This window comes from Vitis vinifera, chromosome 10 (genome assembly GCF_030704535.1).
Source record: "Vitis vinifera cultivar Pinot Noir 40024 chromosome 10, ASM3070453v1".
Lineage (NCBI taxonomy): Eukaryota > Viridiplantae > Streptophyta > Magnoliopsida > Vitales > Vitaceae > Vitis > Vitis vinifera.
Window position 1 is genome coordinate 10,281,967 of NC_081814.1, and position 20,383 is coordinate 10,302,349.

Genomic DNA, 20,383 nt, shown 5'->3' on the forward strand with positions numbered 1-20,383 from the left:
TATAGAAATCAAGTGAGGATTCGAAATCAAATAATTGAATTAAAAATGAAACCAAATTTCAGCATCAAATTTTATGATAATAAAATCATTTTGTAACCAATTTTCTTATATTAAGAAAATAAATACGGCATCAGTCTTTGACCATAATATTTATCAATTTTAATTTAAACATATTATTTATTTCTTTTATACTAAATTTATATAATTTTTTGTATTAATTATTTTATATATGTTTAAATGCTTTTTCCCGGTTTTTTTAATAAAATTAAGAACAAAAACGAATTAATTTGAGCAAAAAAATTGTGAATTAAAAAAAATCTTAAAAAAAAAACTCAAAGCGGTCGGCATTGTCAATAGATCTCATTGGAATAGTAGAAGTGAAAATTTTGAAAATAATAGAAAATGATTAAAGAATATAAAAAATTTCAAACTTTAAAAAGAATAAAATTTATAATAAATGATAAATTTGAAAAGTCTTCAAATTTTTAATAATAAATTTTTATAACATTAATTATATTAATAGTGTCATTTTTAAGAGAATGAAATTTATAACACATTTTTAGAATGGAAAATGTGAAGAATGAATAAAAAAATTAATGATTGGTTTTATAAACTTTCTTTTCAAAAAAATAAAATAAAAATTTTATATTAAATTTAAAAATTCTATATTAGGTTGTTCAAAATTATTTTTAATTCATTTTTAAAAACCACTATATATTTTGTAAAACTTATAATTATTTTTTGTCTCTATAAATATAAAATAGAATCCAAATTAAATTAAATAATTTCATATCAAAGAAAAATATATATAATATATCAAATTATTCAATCAATAGAAAAAATATAAAAGAAAAATAAGTTTTGTTCTAAAAATATTTTTTTAAATCCAAAAAAAATTAAAATCCTAATAAAAAAATTTTCATCATTTTGGTAAATTTTATATCAAAATTTTAATATTTTTAAAATAATGTTGTAATTTTTTTAATAAAATTTAAATTTGTTTAAATAAATAATATAAATGAGTGATGAAACTTTTTATTCAATAATTATCTATAATATAATAAGTGTTATAATTAATTCACTATTATTTAATTAAATATATAAGTTTGAAAGATTTAAATGTCTTGAATGAAAATTACTATTGCAGTAAAAAGTTTCACATAATTTAAAAAAAAATTAATTTATTTCATTGAAGAAATGAAATATAAGTTAAGATGATAAGAAGAAAAAATTAATAATAAATATGAGTATTAAATATATTTAATTTATTTTCTCAAACACACTCAAATATGATTTAATATACTTCAAAATTAATACAAAAAAATAAAATAAAAGCCTGATTTAGGTTTGTGATGATAGTTTTCGTAACATCAAATAATTAAAACTTCAATTAAATGAAAAGATTAAATTCTCATTTAAATATATTATTAGTATTGATATTAGTATTTCGTCAAAAATAATTACTACTTTTATAAGTAGTATATTAAAAAATTAAATAATAATAATCATAATCCCAAAGAAAACGGTGACGTTTTGAGTTTTGTGAGTCGCGAGAGGCAATGGCAAACGGTGGACTCGGGACACAGGGTGACAGGAGTTTTTCTTTTTAAATATATATATATTATTCTTTAAAAATAAATACAAATATGATTTTTTAAAATAAAATATCCCATAATATTTTTTATTTTGGGATATTTGATTAAACGATTCAAATTAATCCTTATTCAAAAAAATAAAAATAACTCATGTTTTTTAGAAATAAAAAATAATAATTTTTTTAATTAAAATACCATACATCAAAATTTTTTATACTTGTTTAATATCAAAATATTTTTCTAAAATAACATTAAATATATTTTTATCCATTTGATTCTATATTTATAATTTTAAAAGTATCAAAATTACTTTGGTAAAGTGAAAAATATTTTGGTATTTTGGTCTAAATATTTCTTTTATTTTTTGGATTTTATACTTTGTTTTATAGGCAAATAAATCTTATTTAAAATGGGAGCTAACAAAAATAGGTAGCTATCAAATGACAGATGGAGATAGCTATGATGTGAAACAATTTTTTAACTCCTTTTCATCCCTCCAAAAGAGTTGAATTTGAATCATCTTTAATCTCTATTAAAAACTTTCAAGATTTTCATAACATTGAAAAAAATTTAGTCTATTTCAACTAAATAAATTAGAGTTAGCCAAATAACGAAAAAAATTCATAACTTAGGGAAAAAAAAACAACCACTATAGCGATCTCAAAGAATAATAAGATGCGTGAATTATAGATGTTGAATCATATGGGTCACTATTTGACTAAGTCTTATATTTGATTATGGTTTGTTGTTTTGTAGTCCATAAGAGTCTATTACTAGTGTAGTGGAGTAATGTTTTAGCTATTTGTTTCTTATTGTTACTATTTTTATGTTAAACGTGGGTCTAGTTTTAGTGGTCATTGTCACATGATATGTGACATAGTGTATAATTCCTTATAAAAAGGCCAAGTATAAATCGATTCAATGCATTGCATAAACTTTTATTATTTTACTTTATTGTCTCCTTTATCAAATGATATAAATTTTGTTTTCTTTCACTTTCCCCTATTCGGAACAGTTTTAATCAAAGAATATAAATTATTTAATGAGGGAGACAATAAAGCAAAATGATAAAAGTTTATGCAGTATATTGAATCTATTCATACTTAGGCCTAACTTTTCATTACCAGGTTGATCGATAAACACTTGTTCTTCCAAGTCTCTATGTAAGAATATCGATAATAAATAAAAATTGTTAGAAACTAAGCAAAGTGAAAGAAAACAAATTTTATATTATTTGATAGGGGAGACAATAAAGTAAAATAATAAAAGTTTATGCATTTAATCCATTCATACTTGGCCCACCTTCACATAACTAGGTGGTTAATCAATAAATACTTGTTCTTCCAAGTTTCCATGAAAGAATGTAGATTTCACATCAAACTAAAATATAGGCCATGAGTTTTGTGTTGTCAATGTGATCATCAATATGATTGTGTCATGTCTTGCAACAAAAGTAAACATGTCTTTATATAATCCAAGCCAATTTCTTGTTTATAGCCTTTAGTTACTAAGCGTGTCATGTATTTATCAACTTCATCATTTTCCTTCGATCCAATTGTGTTTCTTTCAATAGAAGTAATTTCATCATTTTTCGCCTCCAGTCACTTTGTTTATTTGACAACTTCTTCAAATTTTACAGGATCACAATCTGAAAATAGAAAAAAATAAGTGGATCATTAGTTTGATCAATTCCAATTACCTTATAATAAGTCACCCTTGCTGATATTTTTCTATTGCGTTTAGGCCTTTGTTCTTCATTTGCTTTTGTTTCAACTGAACTTTGAGAATTTGTTAAAACATTTGGAATTGATTATTGTTTGCTCTCCACGAGTTGCTACCTTCCATCTTCATTTTCACCGTCAAAGTTTGTTGAAATTTGTTGTGTGGTAAAAGTATTGCTCTGTGACAAGGTCAATTCTTCATCAAAGATGACATCACTATTAATAACAATTTTATTGGTGATAGGATTATATAATTTATAAGCTTTTGATTTATCATTAACACTAAGGTGGTGTTTGTTTTTTTTGTTTTTTGCTGAAAGTAATTTGTTTTCAGAATTTAGGTTGTTTGTTTTTCTACTTTTCATGACTTATTATAAACTTTTTACTAAATAGAAAAAGCCAAAATGTGTAACTTTTTTTAAATAAAAAAAATAATATATTGATTTTTCTTTACTTTTTAATACTTAATATAAATAAAATACTACAAAAACAAACAACCTACTATTTAACACTATTAAGCATTAAGGTTTTATTTAGAATTAAGTAAAAAAACAAACACCACCTAAGAGAAATGCATTTTTCTCCTTTATCATCAAGCTTTCTCCTTTTCTCATGTAGAATACAGACATGTGCAATACACCAAAAAATTATGAAATGATCAAACAGTTGGTCTTCACCCATTCCATGCTTTCTTGGGTATCATATTTTGAACAATAGATGTGGAACTTTTGTTTAATATATGAATGCTCCAATTGATTGCTTCAAGCCATAAACTTTTTGGAACACCACTCCTTGCCAATAGACTTTGCACCATGTTCAAGATTGTGTGATTTTTCCTCTCTAATACTCTATTGTGTTGCAGTGTAAAGGTTGTTGTCACTTGTTTTTTTATTCCATACATCTTACATAAATTTACAAATTTATGTGAGTTACATTCGCCATTAGATCATTGTGAAGAATTTTTATTGGCATGTTTGTTTCTTTCTCAACAAGCATTTTAAAGCTTTTTATGGTTTCTCCTGTAGAAAGTAGATCCAAGTTTTTCAACTATAATAATTAATAAATTTTATGAAATACCATTTACCTCCATTTGATATCGATTTAATGGACCCACAAATATTTAAATGAACCAACTCTAACATTTGTGTTTTGTCCTCCATGATTTTTCTTTTTGAAAAGGAGTTCAGTGTTGTTTGCCAACAATGTGTTCTTCGTAGACTTGAGAAAGACATGAAATTTGAGAAAGTCTATGATTACTACTCAAAACATGCTATTTTGTAGCTTGTAATTAGCTCTTTTAAACACCCTTGAGTAGTAATTATTACCTTTTAACCCGATTAACATGTTAGGGACCCTTGCAATCAGATTTCTAACAATTGTGTTAAGTTTTGGTGCTTTTTGATAGCTTTATACTCACCAAAGCAATTTAAGAATGAGGGAGAGCTATATATAGTTCTTGGCAAAGCTTTTGAAAGCTTAGATTTACGAAGAAATCAAGCTATGGAGCCTCATAATCCTTTGCCTTAGTCGTTCCAAGAATACAAGGAAAGAACAATGAAGAAGAAGAAAACAGGGGATGAAAACAGGGGACACAGCTGCAGTCTTTTAGTGCACTTTTGGAGCACTTTCCGAAGTCCATTCTTTACATTCTATATACCATTTCGAAGCTCAGAAAGTCAATATTCCAATGGTTCAAACCACGTATGATTTGGAGCTGAAATGAGGAAGATATGGACTTCGGAAGACAACTACATCAAGTTGAGGGACAATTTCGCACACCACTGTTTAAGGTGCGAAATCCTCAGTCCACTGTGCGAAAATTTCGCACACCTCAAACCAACATGCGAAATTGGAACTCAGCGTGCGAAAATTGGATATTTTTGCCGACTCTTTTTTCTTCTGATATTTTTGTGTTTAAATTTCCATTTTCTCCTTGTATTCAACCAACCATGTAATTCCTTAGCTAGGAAGTATCCAAGGAAGGGTAAAACTACCTTCCTATATAAATTCTCTTGTAATCACTGAAAATCTATCTTTTGGGGAGCTTTCTCCAGGAGACCAATGTAAATTAGTTACTTAGTGAAATACAGAGATCTCTTTTGCTTTCTTTTTCTCTCTTCTATTTTCTCATTTTCTTAGTAGCCAAACATCCTTGGAGGATGAAATCCCCAAGGATGAGAGGCTAAAACCTTTCAGTTTCTTGAAGTAATGGATGCCATGTGAAGCTCCCGTGTCAGGATGGAGATTTCCAAGCCATGAATGTAAGTAGCTGAGCACCATAAATGTTTTCATTCAAAGTAAAGTTTTTAATCCCTCCGACTTGCTTTGAATGGCCAATACTTGATAAGCTTTTGGTCTCAGTGGATTCTTATTGTTAGATCCACTGACGTTCGTTAGTTATCTCCTACGAGCCATTGTATTGCAAGTAGAGGAGATGACCTATATCATTAAAAGGGCATTTATGAGGTTCAGCTACCCTTTTTGTAAGTTTTCAAGGACTAAAACTCAGTTGTTAAACTCATACCGGTTCGGGAAGTAAGCATCACCTTAGTTGCTTCCCCAACGCGAGGTGAAAAGTCCCAAAATCTCCATTTTTACATGGTGAGTTAAGCATGGCTATCCAAAGCTTTGAGAAACTTCTTTTTCCATCTTTTATCCTATTTTCATCTTAGTTTAGTTTACAACACCTTCATCTTTTTATGTTTTCATCTTAACCTAATTTTTATTAAGAAAAGTTCACTCCATCCTCTGAACTTCACTAGTTAAAGTAAAAACCCTTCCCAGTGTTCGATCCTAGAGCCACTATACTATAGTAGCTTTGCTACTTTAGTGTAAGGACCTTAGGTATAAATTTTGTTGATACCCTTACATGCCAAGCTACCAAGAGTCGGGTTATCAGTCTAATTACCATATTATTCTGTTGCAACATCTTCAATCCACCAACATTTAAATGCCCAAAGCGAAAATGTCATAGCCATGCAATATCTTTTTTTTTTTTTTTTTTTTTTGTAAGGAAATAAGAATGAGTATTATTACTCAAATATAAAGGAAACATATGATTTGTTATCATATTGACTTAAGCAATCAAGCCTCTTTTTGGATCTTGAATACGACATGTTCCATCTTTAATGGTGATCTCATACCCCTTCTCTTGAAGCTGACCAACACTAACCAAGTTTATTTTCAAAATTGGAATAAAGAAAACATTATAGATAATTTGATTAAAACCTTTATTGGTTTTAATTTTGACATTTCCTTTCTTCATAATAGATATTGTAGAATTGTCTCCAAACTTTACTATATTCCAAAAAGATTCATCGAAGTTAAAAACACATAGACTTGTCTTCACATATATGGTTGTTGTAGCCAATATATAAATACCACAACTTCTGGTGAGTTTCTTCCTTTGCATGACACACCATTAAAAACGACACGTCTTGATCTTCTTCTTTCTCTATAAAGTTTGATTTTTCACCATATTCTTTACTGAAATTTGTATGATACTCAAAATGATAATACTCATACTTGTGGCATTAAAACATTCAATATTTGATTTGTCTACATAATTTGACTTGTTTGTTAAACGATGATTATCACGAGCTCTCCATTTTCTTTGGTTATCAACAACTTGATTTTCTTCTTATTTATGGTGACTATACTTGCCTTTCCATTTTCCTTTGCCATGACCAACTCCTTTAGGATTTGTTGTTGCTTGAAATGCATGCTCCTCTTTGTCTTGTTTGTTAAATCTCTACTCACGAACCAACAAAGAACCTTGTAAACTATCAATTGAAAGTTCACCAAGGTTTTTTTGTATTATTCAATAGTACAAACAACATAATTAAATATTGTCATCATTAATAAAAAAATTTCTCAATTGTAGTGATATCCTTTAGCTTCTTTTTATGAATCTGCATCTTGTTTGCAATTACCATTGTTTTAGAGAAGTGATATGTACTCAACTCTCCCAATTTTATGTGTAATGTTTCAAATTCACCCCAAAGTGTTTAAAGTTGTTGTCGTTTCACTTTTGTCATCCCCTTATATTTCTTCTCCATAAAGTCCCAAATTTGCTTGGAGGTTTCTTGGTTAAGAATTGTCTCTAGGATTGAGCGACCAATATATTGGAAAGATAATTCCTAACCTTGAGATTTTCAACCTATATCTTTCTAGTTATACTCTTTGTGTTTCTGTTAATACTACCCTTACTACTATGTTTGTTATTCTAGCTTCGATGACCTACCAATATTCTTTAGATCTTAAGAAGTTTCCAATCAACATGCTCCAATGATCATAGTGACCATTAAAGTGAGGAATGGTGGGTTGCATGAAATTTTCAGATGCCATAGTTAACTTTGGCTTCTACAAAACAAAAAGGAAATATGTGCAATAAATTTTAGATTGGTTTGAAATGAAGAATTTCAATTCTATGCAAACTCCAACTAAGGTTGGTTTGAAGCCAATCAAAGACTATGAAGGAATGAAGATTGACAACGCCTTTTACAAGCAAATTGTGGGAAGCTTAATGTATTTGACTACAACAAGACTTGACATGATGCACGTTATGAGTCTCATTAGTAGATACAAGGAATGCCTAATTGAAATTCATTTTCTTGTTGCAAAAAGAATTTTTCGTTACTTTCAGGTTATTGTTGGCTTTAGGCTATTCTATAAGAAGGGAGAAAAATTAGGTTTGATTGGCTTTACTGATAGTGATTATGTTGGAAATTTAGACAATTGAAAAAAACACTTCATGGTATGTTTTCATGCTTGGTTATGGGTCTGTTTCTTTATCATCAAAGAAGCAATCAATCATCACTTCATCAACTATTGAAGTTGAATTAGTCGCTACAACATCATGTGCATGTCAAACTATTTGGTTGAAGAAAATTCTTAAAAAGCTACACTTCAAGCAAGAAAAACTTACTACAATTTTTTGTGACAACAACTCAACAATCATGCTCTCTAAAAATCTTGTTTTATATGGCAGAAGCAAACATATTGATGTGAAGTATCATTTCTTAAGGGACCTTCAGAAAGATGAAAAGATTGATCTCGTTTACCACAAGAGTGAAAATCAAATTGTCGATATTTTAACCAAGCCTCTCAAATTGGTTTCATTTCTAAAGCTGAGAAGATTGCTCAGTGTCTACACATTGAAATATCAAGTTCTATAACTAAACTGAATGTTTGTAATACAATCCAGTTTAAGGAAATGAATATTTAGTTAAGTGGTCACTATTTGACCAAATCTTATATTTTATTATGGTTTGTTGTTTCATCCAAGACTTTGATACCATTGTTACTAGTGTAGCAAAGTAATGCTTTAACTATTTGTATCTTATTGTTGCCATTTTTTTTTTTGTTAAACGTGGGTCTAGTTTTGGTGGTCATTATCACACCATGTGCAATGTAGTTCAATGCTTAATTGCCCCATGGAAAGGACAAGTATGCATGGATTCAACGCGTTGCAAAAACTTTTATTGTTTACTTTATTGTATCCTTTATAAAAAAAATAATTATATTCCTAACCACAAATCTATATTGTAATCAAAATATTAACATCTAAATTTTATTATAATCCTAGTCAATAAACATCAAACATAAAATTACTGTGGTTTTGTAGTATTTTGTGTTTTCGTCTTTATGTTCAATTGTTTTTAAATTAAAAGGATTAATCATTTATTAAAACTAATAAAACCCTAATTTAGATAAATAAGAATATTAAAATATAGATGCTGAAATATTTCACAAAACCTAAACAAAATATATAAAAGAATTGATTTTAAATCCGTCGAGAGAAAGTAAAATTTTTTCTAGTTGAAAATTAAATTCTATGCAAGACTAAACTGCATCTTAATATCAATTTAAGTCTTAATCATTCATAATTATGTTTCATTATTATCATTATCATACTTCTAATTTTCTATATTTGCTATTGTTTTTGAAAAAATTAAATTTATTTAATTATTTATTTTCTTACAATTTTTAAAATCATATTATTATATTTTTGTCCTGGAAGTAGGTAAAAATCAGAGCAAGCCACTTTAATTGAGTGAATAAAGTATTTACCTTTCTTGTGTGAAAAGTGGAAGATTTTCAACCGTGGCCACATCGGTATCATCGACTCATCGTCCATTTTTCTCCCCCACATCTCAGTGCTCCACGCTCATCTTCACTCTCCTCTTCGCCTCTCTCCTCCGACGTCACCACCGCCGTCGCAACCATGCACGTCCTCCAATCACCGGCTCTCTGCCCCACGCCGCCCCATCGCCTTGGTCGGTTCAATGCCAAACAGCCTCGAAAGAAAGTGTCATTCATATTATCCGCCGCCTCCCCCACTGTCGCTGCGCCCAAGCGCGAAAAGGATCCGAAGAAGCGGGTGGTGATCACCGGAATGGGGCTCGTCTCCGTCTTTGGAAACGACGTCGACGCCTACTACGAGAAGCTGCTCGCTGGTGAGAGCGGCATCAGCCCGATTGATCGGTTCGATGCCTCTAAATTTCCGACACGGTTCGGCGGCCAGATCCGCGGATTCGACTCCCAAGGTTACATTGACGGCAAGAACGATAGGCGGCTCGATGACTGCCTTCGCTATTGCATTGTCGCTGGAAAGAAAGCTCTCGAAGACGCCGATCTTGGTGGTGCTGATATCTCGAAGGTCGATATGCTCAATGTGCATTTTATTCTAGATTTGTTGAACTTGATGGAATGGTGATCTTGCATTTTGTTGTGGATTTGGATTTAAAGCTGTGTTTGGCTGCATGGAATTGGAATTGGCAGTTGGAGTTGGAGGGAGGCCCCAATTCTAAATCCATGGAAAGATGAAATCCAATTCAATTCTTCGCAGCTAAACCCAGCCAAGAGCTGTTTTTTTGGTAAATTGCTTTAAGCAGGCAATATGCATCACCAAATGATTGAACTTCGAATCTCTCTCCATCAATGTGTGTGTTTAGTTTCTCACCGTTGAATTAAATTGTTCTTTTATTATCAAGGGACTTATTGACTACTTCTGAAAAGGGCTTTCTCGAAACAAATTCCTTTTATTTCTTTAATCCGGTTTAATCTGTATTTATAAACCTGGCGGAAATTCAAATTTTATGTTGATTGCTATTTTTTTTTTTTCATCTAGAATGTTTGACCCCTTTCTGTCATTTTGGCGCATCAGACATTAGAACAGTATGTGGGTCTATCGTGGGTATGTTTATAGAAGATAAAACAACATGAATGCCAAGTGATTTGAGTTTTCGAAGATGCAAAATACTTGAATAATGGTTTTAGCTTTCAATGTGTAGCTGAGTTGTTGAATCATGAAAACTTGATAGTGATATGAATAGCTGGAGGTTGTCTGATACCTGGGTAAGAAATAATTATTGGATGGCCAAATTTGTATCCATAAGAATGAGGTACACCCAGCAACTTTGCCAGTATAAGGGTCAGAGACACCTCATCTAGGGCCATGTAGTATGTCAAATCTCTCTCTTTTTTTTTTCTTATCACAATCTTGATATAGTAGTTCCTTGATTTCTCCTTGTTATTGCAGGTCAAATGATGCGCTGATCCCATGAATTTATCATATTAGGTGCATAGCTGTGCTTAGCAGCATGGCTTAATCAAAGAAACATGTTGCCTACAGGCTCATTGCTGTTGCACATTAGACTAGTTCTGATTTCTAGGTCCATGCATTTGTTATCCATCCATTAAGCAAGTTATAAAATTTAGAATTAATATGCAGCTAACCCTCAATATATCCTAGATAGAGATGAATTTAGGAAAAGGTCAGTATAGTCAAATTGGTTGGGATAAGGTTTTCTTATAATTGCAAATTTGAACCGTCATCGTTGATTAGAGTTGTTACTTGAATAATTCTACTTTGTACTACATTCTTTATTTTATTTATTTTTAAGTTTGGGCCTTCAAATCATGTCTAAGTAAATAATGAAAAAAAACTTCCAAATACTAGGACAAAATTTAAACTGCTTGATTATCTGTTAAGGCTGGTGGCTTGTACTTTGTAAACTTACTCTGCATCATTTGACCAGCCTCATGCCTTGAAGCAAATAGAAACCACTGGAGGTGAGTGCAAACACTCAGGTTTGCTTTTATACATGCGAGCATGTGTCTTCATACCATTAAAGTTTGAAATGTTTTTCATTAGCCTTTGCTGTGTCTTCCATGTCTCTGGTGATGAACTTGTACCTGCTTCTAGTTCTTTTTGTACTTCGAGGAAGTGTTGGAGCATTGCCCTTCTTTTGACAGAATCTCATAACTAATCTTAGGAAACCTGTATGTAGAGAGAGTTTTGTCCTTAATACTAATTTGATCTTCCCCTAAAATTTTTTTGAATTGATATTGGTTTCTTGGCTCAAGCATCTGGGCATTGTCTTCATTGAAGCTTTTGTTGTTTATGGACACGTATTTTCAGGTGTTTGCCCTTTTTATTCTGCTTAAAGATGTATACCTTGTTCACTGAATTTATCGAGTCTATGCTCTTTGCAGATTGATAAGGAGCGAGCTGGTGTGCTTGTTGGAACTGGGATGGGTGGTCTTACAGTGTTCTCTGATGGTGTTCAGGCTCTAATAGAGAGGGGTCATAGAAAAATAACCCCATTTTTCATTCCTTATGCTATCACAAACATGGGGTCTGCCTTGCTTGCAATCGATCTTGGTTTTATGGGTCCAAACTACTCAATTTCAACTGCTTGTGCTACCTCCAATTATTGCTTCTATGCTGCTGCTAATCACATCCGCCGTGGTGAGGCTGATTTGATGATTGCTGGTGGAACTGAGGCTGCCATTATTCCCATTGGCCTAGGTGGTTTTGTTGCTTGTAGAGCTTTATCTCAGAGAAATGATGATCCTCAAACTGCTTCAAGGCCATGGGACAAAGATCGAGATGGTTTTGTCATGGGTGAAGGTGCTGGTGTATTGGTAAGCTTGTCTGTACGCATGCTAATATTAAGGGTTGAATCTAGGGCCCAAAATTATTTATTTGGGTGGTTTTGTTCATCAAACACACTCTCATTTTCTTAAGAGGAAATTATATATTGATCATCTGCATGATAAAGATAAAACACGTTCATGCCAGATCACTAGACAGCTTAGTCATATGGTGCTGGTAAATCAAGGTTGACACCTGCACAATGAATTGCTTGGTGGACCAACCGCTTTAAACTTGGAGCATGGTACCAGACAAGGTGCAGCCATAATTTATGCATTTTATATTTTCTAAAGCGAAATGCTTATAGGTCCTTTTGTTTGAATTAGATGAAATTGAGCATCATGTGGAAATCTATTAAGAGAACATTATTTAGAAAGAAGCATTTTTACTCATTACCTATCCAAAAAAAAAAAACAAGGAAGAAGCAAAAATTCTGCTAGCTACAGTATATTAGTTGAATAGTAAGGCTGGATTCATTGGCTTGCAAGCAAAATAGTTTTTGCTTCTTGACTTATTTACCTTTTTTTTTTTTGATAGATAAAGAGAAAAATATATTAAAAAGGGCTGCCAGAATGGCAGCCCAAGGTATACAAAAGTATACAGCTACGACCAACCACAACCACAATAAACCAAAGTTACAAAAGAAAAGGAACAAAACCAACCCACCCTCACCAAGCCCCAATCAATCTAGATAGCTAAAAAAAGTTAAGAGGAACATCATCTAAATAGCCCTTTGCTTCTGACCAAATACAAGAAATGAAAGAACTTTTTAGCCTTTGGATAGAGAGCTCTTCCCCCTCAAAGGAAATTCTATTTCTTACCTTTCACACTATCCAAAACAAACATAATGGTCCCACCTTCCACACCTTCTTGTGCTCCTTGGCCACAAACGACCCATGCCACCCTAAAAGAGGTTCTCTAACCAACAATGGAAGCACCCAAGACACCCTAAAAAGGGCAAACAACAACTCCCACAAGACTCTTGTCGTTGCATAATGGACAAGGAGATGGTCTATGGATTCTTCCTCAACATGACACAAAAAACATCTATTTGCTATAGACCACCCCCTTTTCTAGACTTGATCCAAAGTTAATGCTCTTCCCCAAGTTGCCTCCCAAGCGAAGAAATTGACTCTAGGATGCACCCATGCCTTCCATATGTTGCTCTAAGAAAAAGAAATTGAAGTCCTTGACGCCAAAGCCATATGGAGCGACTTCATAGTATACTAGCCATTCTTAGTCTCTGTCCAAAGCATCCTATCTTCCTCGTCCTTGTACACCCTCATCCTCTCCAAGCTTGAAAGAAACCTCTTTGCACTTCCCACTTCCCAATCATTGAGGGGTCTAGAGAAAGACAGACTCCAACCCCCCTCCCTAGGGATAGAAGAATCCCACAAATCCTCCACCCATGCATCCTTTGAACTTGCTAAGACAAATAATGATGGAACAAAGTCACACAATGGACCATTCCCACACTACTTGTCTATCCAAAATTTGACCCTTTGTCCATTACCTACCACGAAGGAGATTCTACTACTCACAAGCCCCCACTCCTTCCTTATAGCTTTCCACACACTACCAAACCCCTCCCTCACTTCCCTAGTTCACCACCCCCCTTTTTTGACCCTTTGTGATAATGAATGTAAGACATAGCCTCTCTTTCCCACCTTCCAACATATAGCACAAACATGCACGCAATGAAATGAATCTCATTAGCAAATATTTATGATTTTTATTACTTTAGGAGAAATGCAAACCAGTGGTATAAGATAACAGTGCTTAGATTTGGTAGCTTGAAAGGTAGATGGGATGGGCTTTTAAATGGAGGTATGAGAATTATAAGTTGGAATATTTGAGGTTTGGGGTCTAGAAAAAAAAAAGGGTAATTAAGGATTTATTAAGAGTCTTTATGGAGTTTCACAATTGTGGGATAATAAACCAAAGCACCAATGCCACTTGCATAGTGCTTGTGCCAAAAAGAAGTTATACCAACAAAATTAAAAATGTCAAGCCTATTAGTTTAGTCAAAAGCCTATATAAGATCATAGCTAAAGTTTTGTTAGGTCATACCCGAGGAGTCTTTCATGAAACCATTCATATCTCACAGAGAGCTTTTGCAAAGGGGAGACAAATCTAGATGTGGGATTGATAATCAATGAAATGGTTGATGAGAAAAGACGATCAAGAGAGGAAAGAGTAGTCTCCAAGATTGATTTGGAAATGGCCCACAATTATGTGGACTTGGGCTTTTTCTTAGAAAGAAAGGGATTCAACACAAGATGGAGGACTTGGATGAGGAGATGCATATCTTCAACAAATTTTGTGGTTTTATTGAATGGAAGTGTCGAAGGATGGTTTAAAGTTACTAGAGGTTTACCTCTTGCCCCATCCCTTTTCACCATAGCAGTCGATGTTTTAAGTAGGATGTTGTTGAGAACAAAGGAGAGTGGTATCCTAGAATTAGAAGACTTCCTAGTAGGAAGGAGTAGAACTAGGGTGCCACACTTGTAGTTCATAGATGACACCGTTTTTTTTTTTCAGGAGCTTGCATGGAAGATTTTTTTTTATTGGTAAATTTTTGTCCCTATTAGGACTTGAACCTGGAACCTCCCACAAACCCTCCCAACCCTTTACCATTCGAGCCAGGCCTCAAGGGCAGCCTGCATGGGAGATTTGCACAACCTTAATTGCATCTTGATGGTTTTTGGGTACCTTTCAAGACTTAAGATCAATTTAGATAATAACACTTTATCAGAAATTAACATGAGTCAAAATAAGTCACTACATTGGCTTTGATGCTAGAATATAAAGAATTTGATTGACCATTGATCTGCCTAGGTTTCCTATTAGGGGGAACCTTAAAGCAAGTGTTTTTTGGAATCCAGTGATTGATAGAATTTCTTGGAGATTGGATAATTGGAAACAAGCTTGTGTCTTTATGAGAAAGAATAACTCTAATTCAGTCATGTTTGCCTCACACCCCTAATTACTTTCTCTTTTTACATACAGTCCTATCATTAATAGCGACTAAGATTTAGGAAAATGTAAAGGGATTTTCTGGTCAGGGTTTTGGGAGGGTAAGAGAGATCATCTTATTAGAAGTATGTATGCCAAAGGAGGAAGAAGGTTTGGATTTCAACAGGATTCCTTTAAGGAATAGAGCTCTCTTAGGAAAGTGACTTTAGAGGTTTGCTAGGGAAAGTATTGCTCTTTAGCACAAGTTCATATTGAGCATCTATGGTATACACCTAAATGGTTGGGACACCAATATTATAGTCAAGCAGTTGCATTGTTGACCTGGGAAATCCATTGTATAGGTTTTCTAGGATTTCTCTAGTCATACTTAGTTTCAAGTCAAGTGGAAGATGGACAAATATTTGTTTTTAGGAAGACTTGTGGTGGTGGGATTGACCCCTTAGCTCTTTATTTTCAAATCTTTTCAAAGTTGTCGTGGTAAGAAATTCTCTTATCTTATCTATTCGTTGTGTCTTTGACTCATGTTCTTGGAACTGTAATTCATGTCAAAATCCCACAGATGTTGAGATAAAAGATCTCAAAAGGCTCATGTTATCTATCTCTGTGAACTTTCACCATCCTTCCCAAATGTTAGAATTTGGTCATTATTATCTTCATGTTTATTTAAAACAAAATCTTTCTTCCTAGCCTTATCCAAACCAACTCCAAATTCCTTCTCTCTAGCAGAATTCATATGAAGATTTAAAGCCCCATCAAATAATAAGGCTTTTGCTTGGTTAATGGTCAACGAGATGGTTAACACCAATGACTTGCTTCAGGTAAGAAGATTTTTCAAAACCTTTAGTCTTGATCGTTGCACCATGTGCATGGGAAGTGGAGAATTGATTGATCGCCTTTTTTTTTTTTTTAATACTATCCAATGATCTTGGGGCTTTGGCACAAACTATTCAAACTAGCCAAGTTAGATTGGGTTCCTCCTAGAAGGATAAGTCACATGATGATGATCTTCTTTGAGGGCTTTAGGAGTGCTATTAGAGGCAAAGTTCTATGGTAAATTGTCTGCTTTACGTTGATTTGGATGGTGTGATGGGAAAGAAAGGCAAGAATTTTTTATGACTAGTGAAGGACTTAATTTATTTCTATTCCTCCTTCTAAGCCTTTACTACTAACGCTTTAAGGGCACTTCTCTCAATGTTATTCAACTCAATTGGAAAGTGGTATGTAGATCTAAGGGTTGGGAAAGCAAAGGGAGGAGATGCTTTTATTGTAAAGTTTATTGTGGTTCTCTAATGGTATACACTTCTCCTTAGCATATTGTAGGAGGTTTCTCCACCTCTTCTTTTGATTAGAGTTTTTAAATTTGGGAAAGATTCCTTATCCTTCACTTGCACTTGTAAATTCATGTTAACGAATGTTTGTTTCTGATAAAAAAAAAAAAGGTAATGGAGAGCTTGGAACATGCGATGAAACGAGGTGCTCCAATTATTGCTGAGTACATGGGAGGTGCAGTTAACTGTGATGCTTATCATATGACTGATCCAAGATCTGATGGGCTTGGTGTTTCATCGTGCATTGAGAGCAGCCTTGAAGACGCTGGTGTGTCACCAGAGGAGGTACTCTTGTTTCCCTTAATGCAATCCTCATATCATGATGAGACGTGTCTTATTCTTTGATGCTAGATATTGATGTATTTTATTCCAATAGTTTTATATTTAATTTGTATTTACCATTGTGTGTTCATTGACACATGCTGGTGCCTGCCTTATTTATCTTAATGGTCTTCTCTTTCTCTCTTTCTCTCTCTTATTACTATGATATAAAAATGCTCCTTTTTCCATAGTTGCATTTACCATCTAATCATGAATCTACTCATATTTGTACCTACTCACACTGATGTGGAGAAAAGTGAAGTTTTATCTTCAACATTGGGCTTAAGCTTTCTATTTTCATCAATATGGGGTTCAAGCTGAAAGGCATCTTTGTATACAAACTAACCTGTGGTTAACACCTAGATAATATGGTTGTGGCTAGATATATATATATATATATATATATATTGAAATTGCCTTTGTTGTGCAAAGTTGTATGGACTCCCCACTTCTTTGTTTTGTCTTATTAGCTTTTGTGTTTGTCAACAATGAAAGCCACTGAACTTAAGACTTGAGTCACTTATAAGGTACTTGCAGTTATATAGCACTTGTTTCTTGTTTTGGTGCAATATGCATGATTACCAATTTTTCATAGATGAAGCAACTTCTTAATCATTAAGTTTGATTGCAATCTCAAAATGAAGGGAAAATCTATAGTGTTAAAAGAAGTCAAATTCACTTTTTAGTTCATAAAGGAATGCTTACAATGACAATGACTGATTTTTGTTTTGCAAAAATTTGAAGATGCTATTATCATTTATCTTATGTTGCTGAGGTATTGTTGGCATCCAGCTGGTCCTAATGTAATTCTAGTTTGTACTAGTTAGAGGCAGATGAGATGCATTTGGTTGGGGTGTTAATGTACAGTCTATTACAGTGAGACATCATTTAATCTTTATAGAAGGTTCCCTCAAAACTTTGCTGGTATTCTAGACTTTATCTACTACATTTCAATTGAGGTTTATCCATATGTAAAATTTAAGCTAGAAGGAAGTGACATGGAGCAAATTGCTTGAACTCCTTGTATTGCACCTCAGAAGCCTTGTGCTAAGATGAAGGAAAGGTGGCATTGAAGTGGTCTCTTATACTCCAATTATGATGCACTCTCTATTTAATTTATTTATTTATTTTCCCACTTAGGATTCAGTGGTGTCATTGTCATTCGCTTTGAGTTACATTCTATTCTTAGCTAAGGAACAGAATTGTGTTGAAATTTCTGAAGGCCATGGGTTAGTGAATCAAAATTGTCTGTTTTTTCAGGTTAACTACATAAATGCGCATGCAACCTCTACTATTGTTGGTGACTTGGCTGAAGTGAATGCCATAAAAAAGGTATTCAAGAGCACTTCAGAGATCAAAATGAATGCAACCAAGGTTCGCTCTCTCTCTCTCTCCCCCCCCTCACATTCTTCCAAATTTAGTGAACTGTAAAATGATGTTGTTCTCTTGGCATTAACTCATTGAAGTTCATCCTCTTGTGGGATTTCATTTTGTGTCAGTCTATGATAGGGCATTGCCTTGGTGCTGCTGGGGGTTTGGAAGCTATTGCAACAGTGAAAGCCATAACTACAGGCTGGCTGCATCCTACCATAAATCAATTTGTATGTGCTATTTTCTTGGTTATCACTTGCTTTGGGGCAATTTGTCAGACTTATATCTTGAATTGAAATATCAGAGTGATAGCATTTTCATAATCATTATATATTGTTATTATGTTTATGCAGAGGTTTCTTTCAATTTATGGCGTTTTTTCAACATTTTATTGGGATGTTCTAACCGGACCTTGAAAAAACTATCTAGATACCATTTCATTTTCCATCCTAAAATAACATTCTCTCGGTTGGTAGTGCATATTCATACGGATCCTTATATCCAATTTAATTAGTATGAAGTTAAATTATAATGCTGGTTTCACAGTTAGGCTGGCATGTCAATTGTAAAATTTGGTTTACTCATATAAGATTTATTTTTAAATTAGGTTTCATTTTGTTGTCAAGGAAATAGAGAAGAGAAGAAAATTTGGAATGTTCAGTTGAGTTTGGGAAAGTTGGGAACAACTGTAATGATTTTTTTATGTGTTCTTTTCCATAAAATGCAGAATCCAGAACCATCAGTTGAGTTTGACACCGTTGCAAATAAAAAGCAGCAGCATGAAGTGAATGTTGGTAAGTACTGAATCCCCGAGTTCTGTGACATCTTCATTTTTAGTTACATTAAGCTAGGACCCCGTATTTACTCATTGTGAAATTTTCATGTTTTGCAGCCATTTCAAATTCATTTGGATTTGGTGGACACAACTCTGTGGTAGTCTTTTCTGCATTCAAGCCCTGATCATCCAGCTTGTCTGTATTTCCTGCAATTCGAGATTTAAACTCTCGAATAAGCATCCAAAATTGTTCTTTTACAAGAGTGAGGAGTAAACTTGGGGTAGAGGCTGTCATTTTCTTTCTCTTCGGAGTCATTTCATGGACTCTGAGCCATTTGTAGTTTTTCATGTTATAATTACCTTGAGCTCCGCTTTAACATTATTGTTTAGTGAACTTTTGGAATCTGATGAGCTAGACATGAAATTTTGTAATGTTTTTTATCCTCTAGTGGTTAGGAGGAGATACCTTGAAGGCCCTCTTGCGTTTTGCTGTGAGTTCCCATTGCTTTTCTGCATTGATGTTTGGAGCATGTTGTGCATTTTTGGTAATGCAGATGTAAACTGTTGGGATGCAATAATGTTGGCTTTAAGTCCTAGGGACAAGTCACCCAAATGATGACTTTGAGAACAGGGTCGAGGGGTGTGATATTGAATCCCATAAAATGTTTGACCTATTCTCTCTTGATATATATTGGTTTTTTTATAAGATGGTGGAATCGTGATCCAACATAAACAGTATAAGGGTTTGTAAAGTGTGGTAATCAAGGTTTTCAATATGCTTACATTGTGCTGATGGAGGCTAGATTAGATCGGCTGGCCTAGAATGAGGCCAATTCATTTCAAAATTCTCCTTAGAGCCCTTGAATGTTCAACATATAACATTGTGAATCCAATACTGCTGCTTGGCCATCGAATATTGGAGCAGTCTGAATCCTTGCCGGACTTGTTTGATTCATGTCACGCAAACCCAAAAAAGAAAAAGAAAAAGGGCACAACCATTTGATCAAGTTGGTTTTCTCAGCCAAAAGGGATTTGTAAATGAATTTAATCTGAATGACACATAAGTTGAATTTTAAATGAAATTGCATCTTGGAAATATGAATTTACAAAATTAGAAATCATATTTTGAATTAAAATCGTATTATTTCGATTTTTTATATGTGGTTTTAGTACAAATCGATATCCCGACTTAAGACTACAAAATCAGAAAGTAACATTTTTAATGTACAGCATTGACTTAAGTTGTTTTGTTTTGCTTTTGTGGCTTTTATTTTATAAATTATTATTTAAAAAAAAAAAAAAAACCAAACGTGGCTCCTCTCGGTCAGAGTCTCCAAGACTCCCAACTAGATCAG

At 33.2% G+C, this 20,383-nt stretch overlaps 1 protein-coding gene across 1 annotated transcript; it reads left to right on the plus strand.

Annotated features, from left to right (window-relative positions):
• Positions 1-9,411: 9,411 nt before the first annotated feature.
• On the plus strand, positions 9,412-19,515 carry LOC100258842 (3-oxoacyl-[acyl-carrier-protein] synthase I, chloroplastic). The gene is made up of 7 exons (XM_002272838.5): positions 9,412-9,977; positions 11,816-12,247; positions 16,673-16,846; positions 18,143-18,256; positions 18,382-18,483; positions 18,981-19,047; positions 19,146-19,515. Exons 1-7 carry the CDS (start codon positions 9,543-9,545, stop codon positions 19,211-19,213), a joined length of 1,392 nt encoding a protein of 463 aa, XP_002272874.2. The 5' UTR covers positions 9,412-9,542; the 3' UTR covers positions 19,214-19,515.
• The last annotated feature ends 868 nt before the right edge of the window (positions 19,516-20,383 follow it).

Bases quoted from the DNA above. Each gene is read 5' to 3' on its own strand.
- LOC100258842 (XM_002272838.5), top strand. From the start codon at position 9,543: ATGCACGTCCTCCAATCACCGGCTCTCTGCCCCACGCCGCCCCATCGC. The intron at 12,248-16,672 runs GTAAGCTTGTCT...AAAAAAAAAAAG, and splicing joins GTGAAGGTGCTGGTGTATTG to GTAATGGAGAGCTTGGAACA. The intron at 18,257-18,381 runs GTTCGCTCTCTC...ATTTTGTGTCAG, and splicing joins TCAAAATGAATGCAACCAAG to TCTATGATAGGGCATTGCCT.